Source organism: Pelodiscus sinensis, chromosome 5 (assembly GCF_052426305.1).
Source record: "Pelodiscus sinensis isolate ZL-2025 chromosome 5, ASM5242630v1, whole genome shotgun sequence".
Lineage (NCBI taxonomy): Eukaryota > Metazoa > Chordata > Testudines > Trionychidae > Pelodiscus > Pelodiscus sinensis.
In genome coordinates, this window is record NC_143056.1 from 84,311,426 (window position 1) to 84,337,022 (window position 25,597).

Here is a 25,597-nt window from a genome sequence, read left to right on the forward strand (position 1 = left end):
GAAACTGCTCGCTTCACCTCTCCTTTAGAGTAGCGAGTGGGTGGGGAAAAAGAGTGAAATCACTGGGTACTTTAAAGTATCAGTGAGTATATTTGGCCACCAGAGGGACCCTTTGACATATCATCCACATTCTGTCTCTTGCTGCAGTTTGGTGTCTATTTGATACCCCACATCTTGTTTTTACCTGTGTAAAAGCTCCAGGCCTTTTCTTGGAGCACACATTGCTGGTTTTAGGATCATACTTGACACATCCCCCTCTCTATTATCTTTCCCCTCTTTCCGTAGCTGAGGTCCTATCCTGATGCCTTCTCTCAGGTCCCATTAAGCCATTAATCAGCTTGGGACAGGGTTGGTAGATCCAGTCAAGCAGATTTTCTCTTTATTTCTATTTTTCTCCTCCTATATGCTGCATGCACTACCTGAAGATAGAGTGTGTTGGTGAGGGCTGCTATTCCACCCCAGAACAATTTGTATAATCTTTTGTAGACCCCAAGATGCCCTGCTGCTTTCACCAGAAAATGATCCTACAGTGGAAACTATATTTGCTACCCTAAGACCTGTTTTTCCCCACAGTTCTGTGTCTATTCTACAAAACTCCCAAATGCTAGGGAGAGGTTGAACATTAGTGGATTAAAATTTGATATTTCTTTAGCAATTTCTGTCCAAAGATTCCAAAGCAATCAACTAAGCACAAAACATATCTCAAAGTCACCACCACCAGGGGCAGGAAAAGGATGACTATCAGCTGGCACACAGCAATGTGAAAAGGAGAAACTTTTGGCCAACACTGAGGTTAACACCTAACCCTTACATAGAATGTCATACAGTCATTAATATTCATGCAGAGCAGTTTTTAAATTCTTATTGGAAAAATTCTTATTGGAAAAATTTCTCTTGGAACTGGAATGCTATCATTTTCTGGGAAGGAGGAGGGTCTAGTGGGGAGCAGATGTGTGGGGATGAAGCATGCTGGCTTCTTTTAGGAATTGCATTGATTGGGGTCCCTTTTATTTTATTTCTCATCTGTGATATTTGGTAGTAATAGGTTTTTTTTTCTTCATCTGTCTGTGGTCATGTGTTCGTCTTGGCTCTGATTGGCCGTTGATGTTGTCATGTGATCATCCATCTTGCCTCCAGTGTCTGGTTAGCATGACTGCAATCACTCAGCAACAGCTGCTCACGCCTGACAACAAGGTTCTTTATTTTACTCTTTTCCCCTCAACTTTCCATGTATTTTATTCTTCTTCTGAGCTTTACTTACTGACTTTTGGAAGGGTGGCTAGAGGAGAAGACTTAATGAGCAGGAAAAGAAATGGGGGAGATTTGGGACCAAACTGGTTATAAGGCTAGGAAGTTAGACCTTTACTACTTCAAGTGCACTTTTAAGATGATGCTGTCAGGCTAGGGGTAACACTAATTCTATAGAAAGGCACAGAGCTTACCCAGGTGAGAAACTGAAGACTATAGGTTTATGGCCCTGAATTACAGACTTTACTGGCTATTAGTCAAGATACCAATTTGGATCTAAGTAGTATATTTCTGCCTACTGAAGATAGGAATAAATCTCCAACAAGCTGCTGGGATCCAGAATGCTGAATGCCCTGACCCTGTGACAGGTTTTGAACTATTAGAAGGATTTGTTTTCACTTTTATCAGCCATTCAGAGATCTGACTGTGTTTGCTGTTCCCAGGACCATGTAATCAGTGAGGAGGTTGATAGGACAATTCAGCAAAGGCAGTCCAACACAGGAATTTCTCTTTTGACTGAGTGGGGGACAGAGACTAACGTAGGCATACTCCTGGGAGCACACTAGAACCTGGTACAAGGACTGTGATTGCTCAGGAGTCATGGCAGCTCTACTCTTGATATTCTTGGCTGAATAGTGATTTCTTGCTGACTGTGCATGTGACCTATTGCTTCTCAGGCCTTGGCCAGCATGAGTCTGAATACCCAGCCCATTCTTAACCTAGAGAAGTTCCATGAGGGACAGGAGATCCCGCTGCTCATGGGAAGACCTCAGAATGGCATACAATCCACCCCTTCCACAGAATTCAACCCCCTGATCTATGGAAATGATGTGGACTCTGTGGATGTGGCCACCAGGTGAGACTGACCACGCATCTACATGCTGAATTTCCATAAGGTTCACACTTGAGAGAGAAATGCAGAGATTTCTGAGTGTGCCATGTTGTGAGCCAGTCTGTATCTCTGTCCTTCAGATGAACACTGAATGTTAGCCCCCCCTCCCCAAAAAAAGTTCTCTCCTAATAAATGTGTCAAGGCAGTGGTTACCATGGAGTTTGTGTCAGAGGCTCACTGAGGATGATGATGTAGAACATGGGAGCAAAGGCAGGATTGCTAATGATAATGAATTTATGGAAATGACCATGTCCAAAGGGAAGCAAAACTCAGAGGGCTGAAGATGAGGGGACTGGATAATTTCCCTCCCAGAATGCTGAAAAAAAATACGAAATTGCTAGTCTGGCAGCAAAGATTTTTAAAAAATCTAAGAGATGGGAGTGGTATAATATGACAGCAGAATAGCAAATATATGTATATTTAAGAAAGTGAAATTAAGTAATCCAGGCAAATTCAGACCTACTAATTTGATCTCAATAATATGCAAGACTCTGGAATAAATTTAGATGGAAAGAATAATGGAGGTAAATGGAAAATAGGAGAAATTGCAACATGGATTTAGCAAAGGTAGATCATGCCAGATTAATTTGATAACTTTCTTTTGTTAAGTTAATTGATGTTTTTAGATAAGAGAAATGCAGTAGATCTATCCCATCTGAATCTCAGTAAAGCATTTGATATAATACCACATGGGGAAAATATTAGATAAGTTAGAGAGGTAGGGATTAATTCAAGAACTGCAAGGTAGAAAAGGAACTGGATAAAGTAGAGAGTGAAAGGAGAACTGTCGGGCTGGAAGGAAGGCAATAGTGGAGGTCCTTGTAGTGACTTTTGGGACCAGTGTTGTTTAACAGTTTCATTAATGACCTTGGCATGAAAAGTAAGAATATGCTAATCAAATTTTCTGCTGACACAAAGCTGGAAGGTATTGTCACTACAGTGGAAGATCAGAATATTGGATGTCTGTAAGTGCTGGCGTAATAGAATGGGATGGAAATTTAATAGGACAAAGTGCAAGATTGTGTTTTTACAGGCTGCTAATAAGAAATTCTGCTCTAGGCTAGGGGCTTATCAATTAGAAATGACAGAAAAGAAAGAAAATATGGGTTTGTTAATCAATTGTATGATGACTAAGACACCAAAGTGATGTGTTCATTTCCTGCATTTCCCTCAGTTTACCTTAGCTGCCTTCCGCGGGCCTCAGCAGCTTAACAGTGTGAGTTCAGATTAACTCACACCTGTGTATTAGCTTCTTTCCATCCAGCCATAGTCGCTGTAACAAATGTAACCCACAGAAACCTGTCTTCTTAATAACAACTCTACTGGCTACTATAAGGGATAATCAGCTCTAAAGTGGCTTCTGTGCCAGATGTAGCTGGTTGGGCTGACAGGCATTGTATCAGTTGTGTGTACAGAGCACCTGCTGAGAAGGAAAGGAAATTTAAACTAAAGCAGTTTGAGAGAACCCCTGCTCCCAATGGGAGTCACATGTTCCCAGTCCTACCTTTTATCACTTTTCCTTTTGGGAAACATTCCTGGGTGGAAATGTCTGTTCTGTAACTTTTAAAGGCCCTGTCTGTGCCCTCCCCTTTGAGGTTTCATGTCTGCAGCTGACATACTACCATTTATTTCCTTCTTAGGGTGGCTATGGTAAGATTCTTCAACTCACCAAACGTTTTGCAGGGATTCCAGATGCACACCCGCACTCTTCGTCTCTTCCCCCGGCCCGTGGTGGCCTTTCAGGCCAATTCCTTTCTTGCATCTAGGCCAAAGCAAACAGCTTTCGCAGACAAGCTGTCTAGGACACAAGCAGTGGAGTACTTCGGAGAGTGGTCACTCAATCCAACTAACTATGCTTTTCAAAGGATCCACAACAGTAAGTCCTGGTACTGTCTTTCCTTTCATCCTGTCTAAAGCAGAAGCTTCTAATATGGAGATACTACTGGGAAAGAAGTTGGCCAAGCAACATACTGCTCCATCAGCAGAGCCTATTCTTGCTGTGGGAGGGACCTTCTTTTCCCATAAGGGCCCATGAACTGAAATCTCCTTGTCCCAGTTGGTCGTGGGTTTCTGTTGAATTATTGTTACTGTTACTCTCTGTTGTTTGTTTCACCTATTTGTGTCTTGCCTGACTGCAAGCTGTAAGCTCCTCAGGACTGGGATTCTCTGTTCCTATATTGGTTCATAGTGTATAGCATAATATGGCTCCATTTAATTGGGGCCTCTCGGTGTTGTCATAATGCAGATAACTAATTTCAATTAACTCTCCTTTTTCTGGTTTTTCTTGCAGACATGTTTGACCCAGCTCTGATTGGTGACAAACCAAAATGGTATGCTCACCAACTGCAACCAATCCACTACCGTGTCTATGATAGCAATTCCCAGCTGGCTGAGGCGTTGAATGTCCCCATAGAAAAGGAAACTGATTCTGATCCTACTGATGACAGGTTAGTGGGGAGCATGACACTGTTCAGTGCTAAGTAATGGTCATTATAAATGTTCTGATCATCTCTTGCTTTGCTGTTGCATCTTGTTTCTCTGCCCTCAGAGACTCCCACCTTGTTTCTTCAGTCTATAAAAACCTAAAAACCACCAATGCAAAAGTCATTTTTCTTCCTCACTGTTCTGTGTCACAGCTGTCTGATTCCCTTCATTGGCTTTCTTAAACTTTTCATCTTCATGTTCAAGCAACTCTTCAACATCACTCTGCCTTTGCCTCTGATTTATCCTACTCTCTTTGGTCTGCTCAGATTTCTGTACTCCCTTCTGCCATACTTGGCTTTTTGCTTTCTTCCATGCTGCCCATTGTTTGTCCTACCTCCCTTATTGAATCAAGTATCCCCCCTTTCTTTCAAATTCCTCCTCAATACACACAGTTGCATGAAGCCTCTCAATGTTAATCTACCACTTGAGGAAAAACTATTGAGAATTTAATAAACTATAAATAATTGCAGACCTTCTCGGTGGTATTCTATTCCAGCCCCCAAGGTTGTGTTTCTGCTGTGTTGTTTTTTGATCGTCTGTCAGCTTTCAAGCTCTTTGGAGCAGGAACTTGTCTCTTCTCTGTGTTCTGTGCAGCACCAAGCACACTACTGGGAATGGTCTGTTATTAACCTAGCAAGAAAGGCTTTGTGCTTTCTGATTCCTCTGTGCTTTCTTCTCCCATCCTCTCTCCTAAGACCTCAAACACTCCTCATTGGCTACAAGTGTCCACTTAGAGGAGAAAGATGCTCTGAGTTGCTCTTAACATCTTCTCTTCACCTGTCCCAGCACTGTTAACTGTGCTTGTGATGGGGCACCTAAGGTGCTCCCTGGACTGTGGGACTACTGAGACTCTGAACCCACCCAGCTTGGATTGTGTCTCACACTGTGATGCTGATGTCAAGTTATAAATTTCTGACGGCACTCACATTAGCATCCACAAGCAGGAACACACTCAACTGAGTTACATGAATGATTTCCCAGTCACTTATGAACCATTAATAGAGAAGTTCCAGCCAATTCCCTCCTGTTGTACACCCCAAAACTGACTGTGGTCCCTTTGGACAGTGCAAGTTCTTTAAGTAGTTTGCCATTCCCTCAGTGTAGAATGAACACACACTAGCCTTTGTAAATTGCCTTGAGATTTCCCAAGCACATCAACTAAAGCACACTGTGTTAGGAAAAATATAAACCAGATTTATTAACTACAGAAAAATAGAGATTTTAAGTGATTATATGTAGCAACCATAGAGATTAAATTTGTTTACCTTAGAAATAAAAATAAATTCACAGTCTGAGTTCTGCACATTAAGCGGGATTTGAATCAAGCAGCAGGTTTTTCCTGACAGATGATGCAAGCAGATTACAGTTCTTTATTGCACAGGCTAGGGCTACCCTTCCGTAGTTCAGGGTCTTTGTCCTCCACATGTTGGCTGTGTCTACACTGGCATGAATTTCCGGAAATGCTTAAAACGGAACAGTTTTCCGTCATAAATATTTCCGGAAAAAGAGCGTCTACACTGGCAGGCTGCTTTTCCGGAAAAGCGCCTGTGGCCAATGTAGACGCGCTTTTCCGGGAAAAAAAGCCCCGATCGTCATTTTTGCGATCGGGGCTTTTTTTTGGAAAAGACTGTTGTGCTGTCTACACTGGCCCTTTTCCGGAACAGTTTTCTGGAAAAAGGACTTTTGCCCGAGTGTGAACAGCATAGTTTTTCTGGAAAAGCAGCTGATTTCTTACAGTAAATTGTCACTGCTTTTCCGGAAATTCAAGGGGCCAGTATAGATAGCTCGCAGCTTATTCCGGAAAAGCGGCTGCTTTTCCAGAATAAGTGGCCCAGTGTAGACACAGCCGTTGAGTTTTGGGGTGGGGGAGGCCAAGTGATGATGTCACTTCCATTATTTTATATTTTCTTACAGCTTGCTGAAGAGATCCCTGCTGTGACATGGAGATGGGACAGTCCCTATTGATCAAGCAATCTCCATTGCATATGTGATCTCTCTGACAAGTCTGAGAGATGGCGCTGGGAGAGTGGATTCCATTTAATGGACCATCAGCATGTTTGGATGCTCTTTTGTTGCAACTGAAAGGCTAGCTGTGGATGTCTCCCAGCCTTACAGTAGATTTCACTAAAACATACAGCAATGCCTCATAACTTTACATACAATGATAGCACACAAAATCCAAAAGGATATTCATGTTCAACAGATCAAGAATTTGGAAAAAATACCTCACAAGGAATACATTGTACAAAGCATCTCAAAATTATATGATTCTAGTGGATATGGAGCTCCAGGGTGCTATGCTGAGGAACAAAGTGTCATAATGTGCTTTCTTAAAAATTAGACTCCACTTCCTGTTTGTGGCCAGCCATGCTGCTATCCTTTTTGAAGATCTTAATAATCCATACCTTCTAGCATCCAACTCCTGTGTTGCTGTTTGACTGCCTCTCATATTTCTTTCATATCCTAGTGGTAGTGACAGCGTGGATTATGATGACTCAAGTTCTTCCTACTCCTCGCTTGGTGACTTTGTCAGCGAAATGATGAAATGTAACATTAATGGTGATACCCCAAGTGAGTAACTAACTTCATGACCTGCATTTTAATTGTCTTGTATGGATCTTCCATTCCCATTCACCTTCCCTTCGAGAAAGTTGCCTCTTCTGAGTCTTTCATTCAGCACAAGAGGCAGATAGATTATAGTCTGTCCTCATATAGGAGAGAGACTCTTGGCCTATTCTGCTGCAGCCTGGGATAGTCAGAGGAAGAAACTTTTTCCTTTCTGTAAGCACCACTCTCCAAAAGATCTTTTTGCGCAGTGGTGGGGAACCTAAGGTCTGGGGGCTGGATGTGGCCCCTGGCTTGCCTGGATCCGGCCTCGAGGTTTGGGACTCCCCCCAGCATTGGGGAGCTCAAACTGGTATTCCAGCCTCCCCGTTGCCTCTCATGGAGCTGGAGCACACATAATCTACCAGTGGCTCTGGTGTGTGAGGGGAATGTGGGGAGTGTCTTCCTCCTTAGTCAGGGGCCACGTCGGTGAGGGTTTTTTTGCTTCTAACTTGTGTGCGGCCCTTTACTGATAGTTCTGTGGGTCAGGGGCCCCCAGCCCTAAAAAGATTTCCCACGCCTGTTTTAGAGAGAGGGAAGAACCGACTGTAATATTGGTGGCAGGAGCTAATTTGACAACCGGGGAAACTAAAGTTCTGTATCCACAGAAAATGTACAGCATGGGCACCAGCCGTGTTCCCTCTAATTTTTTCCACTCATGAATACAATACATTTTCTTATGTGCACCAACGTGGAGATGATGTGTGACACAGAGTGATGTGCAACATGTCACCTTCATATTGGTGCACATAACAAAATTCATGTGGTGGGAGTGGGACCGATTGGTGCTGAGAGTGCAATAGGACCCAGAGCTGAGGCAGTGGGTTGGGTGGAGGTGCAAGCTTAGGGGTGGGGCTGAAGATGAAGGGTTTTGGGTGTAGGAGAGGGGCTCCAGCTTTGGGGAGGGCTCTGGGCTGGGAGTTGGTGTGCAGGAGGGGTTATTGGCTCTGGACTGGGGATGTGGGCTTTGAGATGCCTGAAGATGCTCAGTACTAGGGAGGGGCTCAAGATGGGCTGGGGATTGGATTGGATTTACCTGGGTGGCAAGAAAGGGCCCCCTTTCCCTGGTTGTGGCAGCTTGGTGCTGGGACCGGCAGCTTCAGGGTTTGGGTAGAGATCTCTCTCTGCTGCAGCCCTGAGCCCCTGTGTGGTGCTTAATGGGAAGCTGTGTGGCCATGCAGCATAGGGGAACTTTGGGCAACAGTAGTGCACTCATTCCCCTACCTCACAGTACTCCCATCAGTCTAGGCAAAGTCGGTCCTGACCAGAAAGATCTACTTCAAGCAGAAAATGGAGAAATAATTCTCCTTGGCTTCTGATGAAGCAGTCAACAAGAGTTTCTGTTGTGATGGCAGTTTTAACTCATTTTCCATGTTGGCCAGCAAGCACTGAGCAGTTTTGTCCATTAGTGAGATGGGAGGGTTGGTACTGTGTGCTAGGCAAGAGGCTGGTGTAGTGAGCACTGCCTAATTCTTGGTGGTATTTTTGCAGATGTGGATCCCCTGACGCATGCAGCCCTGGGTGATGCCAGTGAGGTGGAGTTTGATGACTTCCAGGAATACTCGGGGGATCTGGATGCACAGGCTCTGGACAGTGAAAGCTCCCAGGACAACAACCAGCCTCGCTCAAGTTCTAGTACTACAGCCAGTAGCAGCCCCAGCACTGTCATCCATGGGGTGAATCATGTGTGTACTAGGACTTTTGCATACACAAGTTCAGGCACAGGGTGCAAGGACCTGGAGGACAGATGAGTCTAGGCAAATGGGATTGGGATGAGGGTGACTCCTGCTAAATAGACTTGGGTAGATGAATTTTTCAGTCTCTTCTTAGGCAGGGCTGAGTTTGCTTGCAGCCTTATGTTCTAGGCAAATGTTTCCTTTCAGTACAAGCACCTATATTTCCTATCTCTCCCAGCCCACAATCAGGAAAGAGGTTCCAAGCCTGATAGCTGAGAGAGAAAGTTCTCTCAACTCTCTGATACTGTACTGGGTTGGTTCTGGGAATGGGAGAGCAGGTATGACAAAATTATGGAGCTAGTTGGTAAAGGATAGACCGTAAAAAAGGCATATATGCACTTCAGTCAGACATCCAATATTGAATCAAAACATATACAAATATTTTGAATGAACTAATCTTGTGATAAGGTTCATACTCTTTTATATCTGTAAGTGGAAGTAATTGATTGACTCATATTGGTAATTCATATTCTTGTATTTACTGGACAAATACCAACTAGATAAAAACCCTTTAAAGAGGTTGACATGCGAGGTTGTTCTACACCCCTGCGATATCTTAGACTTTGTAAATTTAAATCTGATTAGATTTGTGGAGAACATTGAGTGGAAAAAGTGGTAAACGCACAGAAAAGAAACAGGCTTCGCTGTGAGCAGGAGATGTTGAAATGGTGAAGGCTACAGGCTCAGAGATAGGAAGGAGAGCATGGACGCAAACTGGAAGCATCCCTGAAAAATAGAGTCAAGCAACAAGGGGTGATAGGAAACTTTAATAATCAGTTGGCTCTTTGGGAAAATAGAATATAAAACTAAAGAGATAACTTTGTTGCTTTTTGTAGACCTGGAGCAGCCACCCCGGGATAGCAGGTACATCTCTGGGCCCCATTGAGAGAAAACTTAATGATGACAAAATCCTGGGAAAGATTGAGGAGGGAGCTGCTTTTCTATATTGTGATTAAAAAAGAGCTAGAGGAGTGGAGAAAATGAGAAGGAAGTTGTCCCTGTTACTATGCCACAGTGGGATGCAGAGCAGCTAGGCTCAAATGAAGGGAATACTTAATGATAAGATTTGTTGGGTAGCAGAACAAAGACCCAGAAAGGCAATTAACTGTAGATCTTAAAGCCCAGGTTAAAGGAGTTGGTAGGAATGGGATGTTCACTGGGAATGTGCAATGATAACCAGATGACTTGGTTGGTCAGCAGGAGTCAGCAGATTCAGCGGAGATGGAGGAGAAGATGATTGCTGGGTTTTCAAATCACCTTCCATCCTTGCCACTGCAACCAAACTTCCCTAAGATGAATCTGGAACGTCGTGAGGTTGAAAGCCCAGCTGGCAGCATAAGTACCGCAGAGGGAATGGTGAAGAAACGAGAGTATGATAATCCATACTTTGAACCACAGTATGGGTTTCCTACTGAGGAAGAGGATGAGGAACAGGAGGAGAGCTACACCCCAAGATTCAATCAGAATCTGACTGGGAATCGGTGAGGCTCCCTGTGACGGGGCGCCACAGCCCTGCACTGTAGCCCACGCCGTAAGCGCCTTGTTCGGGGCGCGAGAGGCTGGGCACTGGCATTGTGCCAGGTGTTCTCAGGCCGCTGAGCACCTGGCGGCTCCAGGTGCAGCGACCAAGACGCAGCCCAGATGCTACGGGGTGGGCGGAGCCACCCCTGTGACATCAGAGCAGCGTCCTGTTTGGCGCCGGAAACGGCGGTGGATTTAAACGCCACTCCACGCCGGGAAGGGGGAAGCAGGCGCCGGTTATCGCGACCCCTGTGAAGCAATGGGGATCCAAACCTAGTGCACACGTAGGGGTGGGGGGCGGACGTATCCCCTGCGGGTCCCCCGTGAGGCAACAGGGGCCCGAGCCTCAATAGGGAAGTCAAGCAGCTGGGCCGCTTGAGGCCAGGTAGACCCCTTGCAGGGACGGCAGAACCACTGGGGGAGAGAGAGAGAGGAAGTAGCCCAGGGCAGGACTGTGCTAGGTTCGTGGGCTGACGAGTTTCGGTGGGATGCCCCCGTCGACCGGACTGGACCCCAGAAGGTCTGCGTCCTTGGGGCTCTGGGCTGGGGTCCGTGAGTGAGGGCAGGCCCGGGCCCCCCCTCTCGCCCCCGAGGAGCGAGTACCCCGTGACTGGGGAAGAGAAGCAACAAAGCCCCCCACCCCTTTTTCAGACCCCCCTGTCTGTTCTGAGCGAGGGCATTGTGCCATGAAGAATATAGACAGCCTGGCTCGGGAAGCCGGTGAAGAACAAAACTATGGGTGAGGTGGTGGGACGTTCGGGACAGTCCGCTGGGCTGGGGAGAAGACAACCGGGATGTCCGTCCTAGCCCAGTCACACTCCCCCATTATTTGCCCCTCAGTGAAATGGTTGTGAGGTTTACATTTGTTAGTTCCAGTACTTTGGTGCTTAGCATGCTTTTTCTCAGGATATCCCCCATGTCCTAGATATGTCCTAATAGTTTCCTCTAGCTGGTACTGAGCAAATGCAGTTCCTCCTGGCTGAGTACAGGCTTTTGTAAATTTGTGAGGCTGGCAGAATTATTGACGTTTTCCTGAAATATAAGAGCAGCCATTCAGGGTTAGACCAAAGGTCCATCTGCTAGTTTGGTATCTTGTCTTTTAACCGTGGCCATTGCCAGGAGCTCCAGAGGAAATGATCAGATCCACCCCCTGTTTCCCATTCTGAGCTTGACAAAATAGCGGCTGGGGTGCCATCCCTGCCTGTCCTGGCTAATAGACATTGATGGGCCTATCCCCCATAAATTTATCTAGTTCTTTTGAATGCTTCTATAGTCTTGGCCTTTATAACGTCTTTTGGCAAGGAGTTCCACAGGTTGACTGCATTCTGTGAAGAAATACTTAATTTTGTTTGTTTTAAACCTGCTACTTATTATATTTCATTTGGTGACCCCTAGTTCTTGTGTTATGAGGAGTAAACACCATTTCCTTATTTTCTTTCCCTATTCCAGTCATGATTTTATAGAGCTCAATCATATCCCCTCACAGAAAATATTCTAGAATGTCATCCTTCAGCCGGTGGCTGCAGGAATCTGGAAGTCTCCACAGGGTCTGGGATGTACATTCTTGTCTCAGCAAATCAAGAGGCATTGCATACAGATGCCATAGTGATGGGTGACCTTATTTTTTAAAAAGAAACAAAAAATGCTCAGGGTCCTTGTACAGAGTCATTAAGATGTGCCCTAATGACAGGTAATAGAACCATTAACGTAGTGATATACTTGTCCCTCCTGTTCACTCCATTTAACCCTAGTTTGACGATAATGCTGTGGAATGGGTTCCAGTAGCTTGTATGAGTGTGGGAGATCTCTGCTGTTGAATTTAGTGACAGCTGGAGTCTGTACAGGGGTTTGAGTAATAGCTGAACTGTCTTTTTTTCCCCCCCCCAGGTCTCAGAAGTTACTACGTCCTAGCAGTTTAAAGCTGGCCAATGACTCTGATGCGGAGTCTGACTCACGGGGCAGCTCCCCAAATTCCACCATTTCCAACAACAGCAGTGAAGGTTTTGGGGGCCTTATGTCCTTTGCTAGTATGTACTGTTGCCTCTTCTTAACTGGTTTTAATGATTATGCGTTATTGCTTATGTAGGGAATGGAAGTGAGGAGGAGAGAGAACAATTTGAAACTTCCCCAAGATGCTGTTTAACTGTCACTCTCACCAGCTCTGCCATCATTTTATGTGTGTAGCTGGGATTATGTTTTCCAAAGTGCATTGCTTTTCATTTATCAATATTGAATTTTATCTGCCATTGTTGTCCAGTCACCCAGTTTTGTAAGATCCCTTTGTAGCTCTTCTCAGTCTGTTTTGGACTAAACTGTTTTGAGTAGTTGTGTATCATCTGCAGATTTTGCCACCTCAATGCTTATCCCTTTTTATATATCACTTTACTAGAAGACTTACCCAGCATTGCCCTGGTCTTTCAGGGCAGGTGGCTGGTTGTGGTGGTGGGGGTTGCAGGAGTCAGGGCATGGTCTTTAGGATGTGGTGGGGAGCAGCACATGAATCTGAGGGCAGAATCATGAGTCAGAATGGGGGTTGTTAAGGAGGGGCTCAGGGCAGCGGGCTGGGGATGTGGGGAGAGAGAGCAAGAGCTGGAGGCTAAGGAGGGCTATAGGACAAAAGTTCCAACCCGCAAGGCCTTCTGTCCCCTCTGAGCCCCCCCAGCTGGCAGTGGCCTTCTCTCTCTCCCAAGATCCTCCCCTGCTGGCAGGGACCTTCCCCCAGCATTTTGTCCAAGGGCTGGGGGAGGGGGAGGGAAGGGAAGGGAAGGGTTTGGGGGAAGGAGGGCTACTTACCTGGTCTGGTGGCAGGCAAGATGGCAAGGCCCAGCACTACTAGCCACTCTTATAATTTTCCTAGCTTTTAGCAGGAAGGGTTAAACTGTAAATGAGGGGCATGCTTGGTTTTTGGGACACAAGGGAATAGAGAGGGTTCATCCAGTAGTGGGGAATTAGAGCTGCCGACATCTGAATAAAAGCATGAACTGGTGGAAGAATGAGGAGAGAGTGTATGTTCACTACTAGAGACATTGGATTGTTTCTCCTTCTGTTGTAGGCAGCCTATACAGGAACCACAGCACAAGTTTCAGTTTGTCCAACTTAGCCTTACCAACTAAAGTTGGAAGAGATAAGAACACACCCTTCCCCAGCCTGAAAGGTAACCACTTCCTCTTCTTGCCTGCTGTTTCTTGCCTTTACAATGCCCCTGGCTGTAAGCAGTTCAGGGATTCATCCTCAAAACAGCATTTTGGGGGAGTAAGGCATTCTAGAGAGCTGTATCAGTGTTCATCCTGGGTAGTTTGATTTTTCTTGCCATCACTTAAGGTGTTTTGTGGGAAGGCAAGGTTTCCTTGCCTGTCCTATGTTAACGTACTTTAATGATTAGAGTAGGGGACCCTGGAAACTAGGACTGCTGGAATCTACACTTCTTCTTTCACTGATTTGCTGTATAGATTTGGGCAAGTCATGTCACTGCTATTCAAATGTCTTCATTTGTAAAATGGAGATAATGCTCACCTACTTCCATGGAGATTGTGGGGCTTAAATAATGTTTGCAAAGTGGTTTTTTTTAGCTTTCAGCTTAAAAAAAAATCCCACAAAGAGGCAAAATATAGGCCAGTAGCTCTCGTTCAGGAATGACGATATGGATATAGCTGTTTGCAGAGTACTTACTTCTATCTTGCAGTGCCTAAAGATAATATAGAATGGAGAAATTATTACACTAGGGAATTGCCTTGGCATGGTTAACCACGGAGGTTGGGTTATTGATAACAGATGGGGAGCTGGGCTTCTCATTGTTTTTGCATTGAAACCTTTCAGTTGCTGAGCTAGGCAAAGGATTTATTTGCTTTTTAAGTACTTATATTTAATTAGAATTTATTATTTTGTTTTAATTTGTTGATTTTATTCATTTTTCTCCTCATCATTTTCATCGGTAAAGATTACTTTAATCTGGAAGTGGGAAGGGATATGAATGAAGGTTGGTATGACATTTTGCTGACCTTTGACCTTGTAGTAACAAAGGCCAAAAGTTGGGTGTTCTGTTTAACTTTCAGCTTTGTTTGTGAATTGAGCAATCCTGCACTGGGTGTAAAAGGAAGGGTAGAGCTGGTCTGATGAAAATGTTAGTGAAGACTTAGCACAGTTACTTTCTGGCTGTATTCCCACATTGAATTATGAAGGGAAGGAAGCATAGCTGGGGTGGATAGTGTACAAGAATGTTGTCTTAGTTAAACTTGTTCTTTATTTCCACACATTGGAAGAAAACAATGATGGGATTCACCATTCTGTGTTCATACTTTGCCTTTCATCTCCTGCAATTTGTTTCCATCTCTTACCCAAGGGGTATTTCTGCACATCCTACAGCAGCAATCCTCCCAGCACAGGTTGAAAGCTTCTCAAAACAGCTGTGTAGACAACACTTTGGAGTTGCTGTTCAGGCTGGGCTCAAGCTCTGAAGCCTGCTCCCATGCCTAGGCCTTTAGCACTCAAGCTTCGGCCTGAGCAGCAAATGTGAAGCAAAATGTGAAGCTACATCGCTATTTTTGGAGTGCTAGTGTGAGTCTGTCTAATCAAGTCTGTTAATCTGGGTTGGGAGACTTACTGTTGGGGGGCCATATAGATGTGCCCGACATGATGGTGGTGTGAATGTTGGAAGCTAAGAAAGGGCTTTCTCTAGTTCATTTTGTTGACCCACATATAGATGTTTGCATGTGTGTGTGAATGCTGGCTTGGGTGAAGTTTCCTTTGTTGCATGTGATTATTTTAAGTGATTTTTTTTGTCTTGTTTTAAATTGCTGAATAATTCTCTCACTTCCTGAGTGTACGCTTATAACTCTAAGGGTATGTCTACACCACCACCCTAGTTCGAACTAGGGTGGTTAATGCAGTCATTCGAAGTTGCAAATGAAGCCCGGGATTTAAATATCCCGGGCTTCATTTGCATCTTGCCGGGCGCCGCCATTTTTAAATCCCCGGTAGTTCGGACTCCGTGCCCGCGGCTACACGCGGCACGGAGTAGGTAGTTCGAATTAGGCTTTCTAATTTGAACTACCGTTACTCCTTGTGTAACGGTAGTTCGAATTAGAAAGCCTAATTCGAACTTCCTATTCCGTGCCGCGTGTAGCTGCAGGCACGGAGTCCGAACTACCGGGGATTTAAAAATGGCAGCGCCCGGCAAGCTGCAAATGAAGCCCGGGATATTTAAATCCCGGGCTTCATTTGCAACTTCGAATGACTACATTAACCACCAGAGTTCGAACTAGGGTGGTAGTGTAGACATACCCTAAGGGAAGCTGATGCTGAGATTGTTCCTCTGTAATGTCCATTTCATTGCTGCTCCATGAGCTCTTTCCACCCCTTTCTTTAGTTTTTGTTTCATGCACATCTCTTCACTTTCTCAATTTGGCAGATGGATTTGATAGTGTCATTGAAATGGAAGGTGCAGTACATTGCCCCTGAACTTTGGCCAGTCTTTTTGATAATTTTGACTAGTCCCATGTTCCCTTTCAGGATTCTAGAACCCTTCTTTACTGCAGTGTCACTGAGGTTTTGAGAGTTGGGAGGAAGCTGGTTACTAACTTAGACTTTTGATTGGAGGGGTGGAGATTTTGTAGTACACTACTAATTGTGTATTTTGTGTCCCAGTATTTGGGTTAAATACTATAATGGAGATTATTACTGAAGCTGGCCCTGTAAACAATGAAGGTGGGTTCCTTACAGCATGAGCGGTGCATGATGTAACAACTCCCAGCATCCTCTGTGCCTGCTTTTGGGCTAACTTTCTAACTGGGTAACCAGTATCACATGAGCTATACTAGTCACCTCTTAATACATTGAGCTTTTACACATACTGTGTCTAATCTGAAGATGGTTCTTGTGGTGGAACTGCATGCAGAGCAGCCACGCTTCTTCATCCATTCATCTTCTGCTCCCATTGCCATCTTTTCTCTCTCTGCATTGATCCCATTACTGTTTTTTGCCGATGTGTGATGCAAGACTATGGTATATGCTGTTTTTTCAAGTTTCTAATTTGTCTGAAGTCTATTATCTGCAATTTAAAAGGAGTGTTAGTTGATTTTAATGTCTCTTGCTACCACGAGCATGGATTGCCTTGTTGATGAGTGTTCTTTCATCCTGTCTCTCTCTCATACAGGGAACAGAAGGGCTCTGGTGGATCAGAAGTCTTCAGTTATCAAGCACAGCCCAACAGTGAAGAGGGAATCTCCATCACCTCAGGGGCGAGCCAGCAATTCCAGGTAAAAATACTTCTTACCTGGAAAACGTATTTTTCTTTCTCCCCAGATGTTTTTTCATGTGCGTTCCAAAGAAGGTGTCTGTGCACACATGTCTGTCAGCTGAAAGATTTTTTCCACTAACAGCCATAGTTTTGGTCTTGGAGTCCCTTGGAGTGGCACTGAAATGATGCCCAATATAGAGTCCTGCTGACCCTCCTTCCCTTCCCTTCGCCAGTGTCAGTTAGCTGGACTACACATTGCTTCTGTTAGCAAGCGCAAAGCTCATTGGTTCCATCTTGGATACTATTTGAACCTCCGTTACCTACGACCATGGCCAGAAATTGTCTCTGGCTTCTCAGTCACATATCCTCAAACACATACGTAGTACATTTTGCATGCCTCAGGCTCAGACCTCTTCAGCTATGGTTAGCTTCCACATACCATCAAGGGACAGACTAGTCAGACTAGTAACCATGCTATGGAAGGTGTTAGAGCAGGGCTACTCAATACGCGGCCTGCATGTGGCACGTGACTCATTTGTTTGCGGCCCTTGGTGCAGTTTGGGTTTACAGTCTGGTTTGGATTGATATGTGTTTTAGTAGTTAAATTCCTGAACTGTTGTGAAGCCAAAACAAAGAAGTAGTCCATGTAATGGTCTTCTGTTGATATGCTTTTTAGTAGTTACATTCCTGGACTGTCATTGCTCATGAAAAGTGCTGTCATATGTGTAAAAATCGGATAAATATTGCATTTTATGAATATCAGCAGAACTGACTTAAATGGGGTCTGTGTGTTGTGTAATCTTGCCTTAATCTTTGTATTTATGCCCATCAGTGTGAAAGAAGCTATTTGCATGTACAGTAGAGTCCCTATAGGTATATCTACACAACAAAATTAATTCGAACCAACAGCCGTTAGTTTGAATTAACTTTAATAGGCGCTACACATACAAACCGCTAGTTCGAACTTAATTGTGAACTAGCGGAGCGCTTAATTCGAACTAGGTAAACCTCATTCTACGAGGACTAGCGCCTAGTTCGAATTAAGTAGTTCAAATTAAGGGCTGTGTAGCCACTTAATTCGAACTAGTGGGAGGCTAGCCCTTCCCAGCTTGCCCTGGTGGCCACTCTGGGCACAACCAGGGAAATTCTTCTGCCCCCCTCCTGGCCCCGGAGCTCTTAAAGGGGTACGGTCTGGCTACGGTGCCCGTGCCAGGTGCAAGCCTGCCAGCACCCAGCCAGCAGACCCTGCACCTGTCACGGCACGAGGCTGCCACCCAGTCCTCCGCCTCTTCCCGGGACCAGGCTGGCAGCTCCCAGGAGCCTGCCCGGGGCCGCAAGAGGTGGGCGCCCGCCTGGTCTAGTGCGGAGATCGTGGACCTCATCCAGGTTTGGGGGGAGGCCTCCAACGTTCATGACCTCCGCACTAGGCACAGGAAAGTGGCCGTCTACTGCCACCCTGAGCGTAGAACATAACAACATAAGAATGGCTGTACTGGGTCAGACCAAAGGTCCATCTAGCCCAGTAGCCTGTCTGCCGACAGCGGCCAACACTAGGTACCTTGGAGGGGATGGACCGAAGACAATGACCAAGCCATTTGTCTTGTGTCATCCATCTCCAGCCTTCCACAAACAGAGGCCAGGGACACCATTCCTACCCCCTGGCTAATAGCACTCCATGGACCCAACCTCCATGACTTTATCTAACTTCTCTTTACGCTCTGTTCTAGTTCTAGCCTTCACAGCCTCCTGTGGCAAGGAGTACCACAGGTTGACTATTTGCTTTGTGAAGAAGAACTTTCTTTTATTAGTTTGAAGCCTGCTACCCATTCATTTCATTTGGTGTCCTCTAGTCCTTCTATTATGGGAACTAATGAAGAACTCTCCACACCACTCATGATTTTATAGACTTCTATCATATCCCCCCTCAGTCTCCTCTTTTCTAAGCTGAAAAGTTCCAGTCTCTTTAGCCTCTCTTCATATGGGACCTGTTCCAAACCCCTGATCATTGTAGTTGCCCTTTTCGGAACCCTTTCCAAGGCCAAAACATCTTTTCTGGGGTGAGGAGATCACATCTGTACACAGTACTGAAGATATGGTGTACCATAGTTTGATACTACCCCTCCTCCTTCTTCCCCTGGCTTCCCCCTTCCAGCTCCCTCCTCCCAGGTTTCCCCCTTCCAGCTCCCTCCTTCCAGGTTTCCCCTCTCCCACCTCCTTTTCCCAGTATCCCCAGAGGTTAATCCCCCGCTCCCCCCAGTTTTGTTAAATAAAGAGAGTTTCTATTTTTGAACACACGTATCCTTTATTTTTTACATCAGGAAGGGGAGCTAGGGAGGGGTAAGTGGAAGGAAGTGAGGGAGGAATGGGGTTTGAGCCCCCGATGGGGAGGACTGGGGTGGCTCTGTGGGCTCCTCGGGGTGGAAGCTCTCCTGCAGCTCCCCCGATTGACCCCGCCGGATGGCAGCCTGCGGCAAGTGCAGCCGGGCTGATGGCTGAGTGCTGTGATGTGCCGAGTGTGGGCACTCAGGGCACTCCAAGCCAGGACTGCTTTGCTGTCCCTCATCGAGGTAGACAAGCAAGCGGGGAACCCTGAGAACTGTCTGTCCGGGGCGGGGGTCGGGTCCCGTTAAGCACAGCCCTCGGCTAGCCTGAGACAGCAGCTCCACGCTCTAAGTCCTAACCTGATGCCATGCTGGCACTGGTTCCGGCCAGCCTTAACTTCGGTTCAGGGTCCACTCGATGTGGACATGCTAGTTCGAATTAGCAAAACTCTAATTCGAACTAGTTTTTAGGTCTAGATGCACTAGTTCGAATTAGCTTCGTTCAAATTAACTAATTCGAATTAAGTTAGTTCGAATTAGTGCTGTAGTGTAGACATACCCTATCATCCGACCTAAATGGAACCGACAGGGGGTCGGATTACCGAATATGTTGGATGATACGGACTCTACTGTAGAGAGCAACGAAACAGCTAATGCCGCTCCTGCTGTGGAAGAAGTGTCCCCGGCAGAGCGGCCTCAGCTGATCTGTTGCTCTCTAGGAGCAACTGCTGCAACTCCTGCCGGGGCCACTTCGTCCCCAGCAGGAGCAGCAGCAGCTGTTCCTAGAGGGTGACAGGGCAGCAAGCAGGGCCGTGCTCCCGGCCCATGCTGTATCCGACCCTGCAGCTCCCGGGGACAAAGTCCCCCGGAGCTGCAGGGTCAGATAAAGCAGAGTGTTGGATTACCGGGTGTTGGTTAATCTGGACTCCACTGTATATACAGCCAGACTTAAATTGCAGCCCTTGGCATGTGCTATGAGTTCCATTATAGGCCCCAGGGTTTCTAAAGTTGAGTAGCCCTGTGTTAGTCACTCCTGTGGGGGATCGACCAGGGCTAGTATGCTTGGGGGTACCATTAACAATCCTGCACCCCTCACTGATTTTGATCAAAGATGCCTCCAACTTAGGGTGGGGCGCTCATCTAGGGGACCTCAGGACTCAAGGCTTATGGAGTATGGAGGACTGCGCTTTGCACATAAATGTCAGAGCATTCACAGGGGTCCGCTTGGTGTGCCAAACTTTCAGATCACACCAGTTGGGCCATTGTGTCATGGTGTTAACAGACAATGCAACAGCAATGTAGTATAATGGGGGAGTGCAAATGGGGGAGGAGGGTGCACGCTTCTCTGCCCTTTGTCTAGAAGTCCTCCAGTTATGGAACTTTTGTGTAGACTAGTCAATACTCCTTCAAGCAGTGTACTTCCCAGGGACACAGGTGAGCTTAGCAGACTCACTCAGCCACTCTTTTCACTCTCATGAGTGATCCCTCCATCCAGGAGTTGCACACTCAATCTTCCAGAAGTTGGGCTTTCCCCAGATAGACCTTTTTCTGACTCAGCCAAATTGCAAGTGTCAGCTTTTCTGCTCATTCCAGAATTTCAGCCTGAGTTCTTATGGAGATGTATCCCTCCTTGACTGGGGCGATCAACTCATGTATGTTTTCCCCCACATCTCCCTAATTCTCAGGGTGCTTTTGAAAATCAGACAGGACTGAGCCGAGATCATTCTCATAGTCCCAGTCTGGGATCATCTACACTGGTACACAACACTGATAGACATGTCAGTGGAACCTTTGATCAGGCTTGTCATGATCCCAGACCTGCTCTCCCATCTCCTGAACCCCAACCTAGATTCTCCTGAACCCCAACCTAGATTCTCTCCACTTCACAGGTTGGAAGCTCTGTGGCAAAACCCTCCAAAGCTCTGCTGCTCAGAGCAAGTTAGACAGGTCCTTCTGGGTAACAGAAAGCCCTTCACAAGAGCTACCTATGTTGCAACATGGAAGAGATTCCCCATTTGCTCTGCTCAGCATGGCTCATCCCACATGCAGGCTTCTAGTCCTTTGATTGTGGATTATCTTCTAAATCTTAAACAACATGGCCTGTGTAGTTCCTCTATCAGAGTACACTTGGCCGCCATCTCAGCTTTCCATTTGAGGATACACAGTTCCTCTGTGTATACTGACCCAGTGGTCACCCATTTTCTCAAGGGCTTTGATAGGATTTATCCACATGTCAGGGCACCTGTTCCTCCCTGGATCTAAATCTAATCCTCTCCAGACTTATGGGTAATGTTTGAGCCATTAGCTGAATTCTCCTTGCTCTATCTTTCCTTCAAGGTAGCGTTTTTACTGGTGATAACCTCCGCTAGGAGCATCTCTGAGCAAAAAGCCCTTATATCAGAATCACCTTATGCTCTTTAAGGATGAGGTGCAACTCTGGCTGCACCCTGCTTTCCTTCCCAAAGTGGTGTCCACATTCCATAAGAACCAAGACACTTTTCTTTTGGTTTTTTTATCCCAAACCACGTGCCTCCTCACAAGAGCAGAAACTTCATTCATTGGCTGTAAGATGGGCTTTAGCCTTTTACATTGAAAGAACTAAATCTTTCAGGAAGTCAATTCAATTATTTGTAGCAATAACAGACAGAATGAAGGGTCACCCTGTCTCGGCCCAGTGTATTTCTGCTAGAATAGTTTCCTGCATCAGAGAATACTATAGCTTGGCAGAGAGAGCCACCCTGCCGCGCTCTGCAGACTCTACCAGAGCACAGTTTTAATTAGCAGCCTTTCTGGCCCAGATTCCCACATAGGAAATTTGCAGAGCCGCAACATGGTCATCTGTTCACACATTTATGGCCCACTGTGCTCTCATACATCAATCTAGGGAGGATGCAGCATTTGGCAGAGGGTGCTCTAGTCAGTGCCGGGCTCCTACTTCCTGAGTTAAAGTTTGTGATTCACTTGTTTTGGAATGCGCATAAGCAAATACTTGAAGAAGAAAAAATAGTTGCATACCTTTCGTAACTGTTGTTCTTTGAGATGTGGTGTTCATGTCTATTCCAATACCCACCCTCTTTCCCCACGGTCGGAGAAGCTGGCAAGAAGGAACTTAAGGGAGGAGTCAGCAGTGTTCTATATTGGGCACCATTTTGGTGCTGCTAAGGGGAAAATCTGGCTAACGTGCATGCACAGACACCTACTTTGGAATGCACATGAACAACACATTCTGAAGAACATCGGTAACAAAAGGTATGTAACTGATTTTTGTCCTAACTTCTCTGCATACATATGAATGGAGGACAGTTCCAGATTCCCTGTGGAAAAGTCTATTCAGATTAGCTATTGAATACAAATCAGTTTCTCTGTTTGCCTTTGGGAAGAGTACAAACCTTGAAGTCTGAGACTTTTAGAAGATGCTTTTACATAGGAAGTCTGAAGATAGTGATGGCCTTACAGTCTGTGCTCAAATCTGTATATTTCTGAGTGCTTTCTTAATAGTATCCTAGAGGTTTCTGGAATTAAGTGCTAAATTAAGGAATGAGTCATTTTGTAGGAGACCATTTGTTTCTGTCTCGAGTGATGAAAAGCCTTGATAGATCGACTGTCCTCCTCTTGTTCCCTTTGTTGCGCCTGCTTAAATGCAGTTGGGTTAGGTTAGATACTACAGTTGTGTAGTCAGACTGCATTAGGGGTATATGTTAGATTGTGTGTCACAATAGGTAGCTTTGAGCAATTCAGTGAGGTCAGTTAGTATAGTACATGGATTGGGGTGACTGTAGTGACATTAGCAACTTGTTGAGCCAGGCGTAGATTCACCAACTTGTAAACTTAGTTGTTTTATGGAACAAATTTATGTGGTAGTTCAGGCTAGGTCATCCCTTATGCCTACAGATCGTATGTACCTACATCTGGTGCTGTCGGCCTGTTACTCCCTTATGTCTCCCTTCTGTAGTGAGAACCAACAATTCCTGAAGGAGGTTGTGCACAACGTTCTTGATGGGCAGGGTGTTGGCTGGCTAAACATGAAAAGAGTCCGGCGTCTATTGGAAAGTGAACAGCTCCGTGTCTTTGTAATAAGCAAACTGAATCGCACCATCCAGTCAGAGGAGGATGCACGGCAGGATGTCATCCAGGATGTGGTCAGTTCTCCATTTCCTCATGTTACTCAAGCTAGTTCATGCTATTTTGGTTAGTAAAGGGTGCTCTGAAACAATATTTTAGAATTCTCCTAAACCCTGCTGAGCAACTGGTTATTGGTTTGCAAACCTCTGCTGGAATGTGTGTACTGGGACGGATTTCTCATGTGAAGCATTCTCACTGCTGGTGTTCTCATTGCAGGAGATCAGCCGCAAGGTTTACAAAGGGATGCTGGACTTGCTGAAATGTACTGTGTCAAGCCTGGAGCAGTCCTATGCAAATGCGGGCCTTGGAGGCATGGCCAGTGTCTTTGGCCTGCTGGAGATAGCGTACACTCACTATTATAACAAAGGTAACATCAGGAGTGTGCAGGGTCACTATTCTGGAGATAGATGCAGTCTGCTTCTATGTATAGTTAATGTATTTTTATACCGTCCTTAAGGTTCATGATTTCTAAAAACATACTGCACTTGAAACAATACTCTTGCCTAATACGTCCATGAAGTGTAAGTTCCAAAAGTGCGAGCCTTCATGTAAGAATGCCCCACTGACAACTTCGGAAAGTTGAGTTCCAGGCAGACTCCCCATGTTGGACCACAGCTGGAATGCCTGAATATCAGAGAGAGTCTTAAACTAGGTTTCAGATCATATAAGGCTTTAGAGATTGTAATGAATACCTTGATTTACATCTTGAATTGAGTAAGTAGCCAGTACCTTGTGTAGAGCACAACAGATGTGGGATTACATGGACTCAGCCTACTCACAAGATAGGCAGTTGTGTTCTGTGTCAGTGGAAACTTTGAGAAACTGATCCAAATAGAGTTTATTAATCTAGCCTTAAGGAGAGGGGATCTGCATAGTTGTGGCAAAGTCTAACTGTGACAAATGTCCAGCTAGATAGGGAAAAATCACTACAAACCAGCACTCTCTGTAGATGAAAGAACAACAAATAGTCTGGTAGAACTTTATAGACTAACAAAACATGTAGATGGTATCATGAGCTTTCGTGGGCATAGCCCACTTCTTCAGATGACTGGAGTGTGACTTCTTCATCTGAAGAAGTGGGCTGTGCCCATGAAAGCTCATGATACCATCTACATGTTTTGTTAGTCTATAAAGTTCTACCAGACTATTTGTTAGTCTGTACAGGTAAACTGAAAAAACAACTCGGCTACCCCCTGAAGCTTCTGTAGACGAAAGAGCAATGAGCAATCCTTCAGTTCCCTGAGGCTGTGCACCATTTGGGGCCGGGCAGGGGAAGCACTTAATGCCATTTGAAAGGGCAGGCACATCCCACTTCCATTCTTCTAGATGAGCCTTTCTCTCTCATCTCACTACCATTGTTTTGATCTAATCCAAATTCAAACTTAGCCATTTGCTTCCATCCATGTTTAAGCTTCAGTTAAGACATGAGAAAGCACAGAAGGAATTTCTTTAATGAAAAGTTGACAGTTCTTAAAGTTGCTCTGTGTGTTGGTGGCATTGCTGAAAAAATTGAAATTGAGGAGGAATAAACTCACATTTGACATCCTGTGTCTGAGACCTAATAGGAGGTTTTTTTATGTTGTGTTTTAAATTATTCTCTTCTTATTTTTTTTTAACCACAAAATTATTAACAGAAATGTGGATTTTTTTCTGGGGACTTGATTTCATTGTTGATGCCATCACTAACAGAGAATTAAAGGATTAAATACACATAAAATATAACGAAGTTTCACTTTGCAGAACCCTGGGGTTCTGTGGAACACCATTTGGGGAAACTGGCATAGAGCAATAAAGGTTAAAGCACAGTACATTCTGGTTGAGCCACACTTCACCAGCCAAACTGGAATAAACCCCATTATCAGGCTCTGTCACTCTTTGACTTCCTTTCTAAATCTCAGTAGAACTACTAGCATCATCAAAAGTCAGGTGTTACCATGATCCTATCCTTTGTTCTCCAGGCAAGGCCCTGCTGAGTTCACAATCCCTCAGTTTCCCGCTGTTGATTTATGTGTTATTTGAGATAACATTGTCCCTTTGGATCCCAGTTGATCTGGATTGAGCCACATCTACATTAGTGAGCTTACTGTGGCTTGGCTGTGCCATTGTGAGACTACTTGTGCAACTGCTCTGTGCCAACAGGACGGAGTTCTCCTGTCAACATAACAAAACCACCTCACTGAGCAGTGATAGCTATGTCAGTGGGAGCAGCTCTTCCATCTACATAGCACTGTGCACACTACCACTTATGGCATTGAAACGATGTTGCTCAGGGGCATTTTTTGTCATGCTCCTGAGCAGCGTACGTTTTATCAATGTTAGTGGTAATGTAGACATGGCCCTAATTTGCCTTGGGACCAAACTTCATCTTTCCCCCTGCCTTGCTCCCTCCCCCACTGGGTAGCAATGCAAAGTACAGAAGGAAACTGAAGCATGC

At 45.3% G+C, this 25,597-nt stretch overlaps 1 protein-coding gene across 28 annotated transcripts in view; it reads left to right on the forward strand.

Moving 5' to 3' along the window:
* The window catches only part of MADD (MAP kinase activating death domain), a 125,909-nt gene that overhangs the window by 35,790 nt on the left and 64,522 nt on the right, over nt 1-25,597 (forward strand). For 5 of the 28 annotated variants that reach the window (XM_075927624.2, XM_075927623.2, XM_075927633.2 and 2 more), the window contains exons 8-21: nt 1,138-1,194; nt 1,926-2,104; nt 3,781-4,016; nt 4,431-4,587; nt 7,092-7,195; nt 8,720-8,913; nt 10,162-10,445; nt 12,373-12,512; nt 13,538-13,639; nt 14,423-14,461; nt 16,129-16,188; nt 16,637-16,739; nt 22,994-23,180; nt 23,380-23,530. In XM_075927624.2, the coding sequence (XP_075783739.1) occupies nt 1,138-1,194; nt 1,926-2,104; nt 3,781-4,016; nt 4,431-4,587; nt 7,092-7,195; nt 8,720-8,913; nt 10,162-10,445; nt 12,373-12,512; nt 13,538-13,639; nt 14,423-14,461; nt 16,129-16,188; nt 16,637-16,739; nt 22,994-23,180; nt 23,380-23,530 (1,993 nt within the window). The remainder of the gene's footprint in view (nt 1-1,137; nt 1,195-1,925; nt 2,105-3,780; nt 4,017-4,430; nt 4,588-7,091; nt 7,196-8,719; nt 8,914-10,161; nt 10,446-12,372; nt 12,513-13,537; nt 13,640-14,422; nt 14,462-16,128; nt 16,189-16,636; nt 16,740-22,993; nt 23,181-23,379; nt 23,531-25,597) is intronic. The other 23 variants (XM_075927626.2, XM_075927634.2, XM_075927640.2 and 20 more) reach the window with 12 other exon arrangements.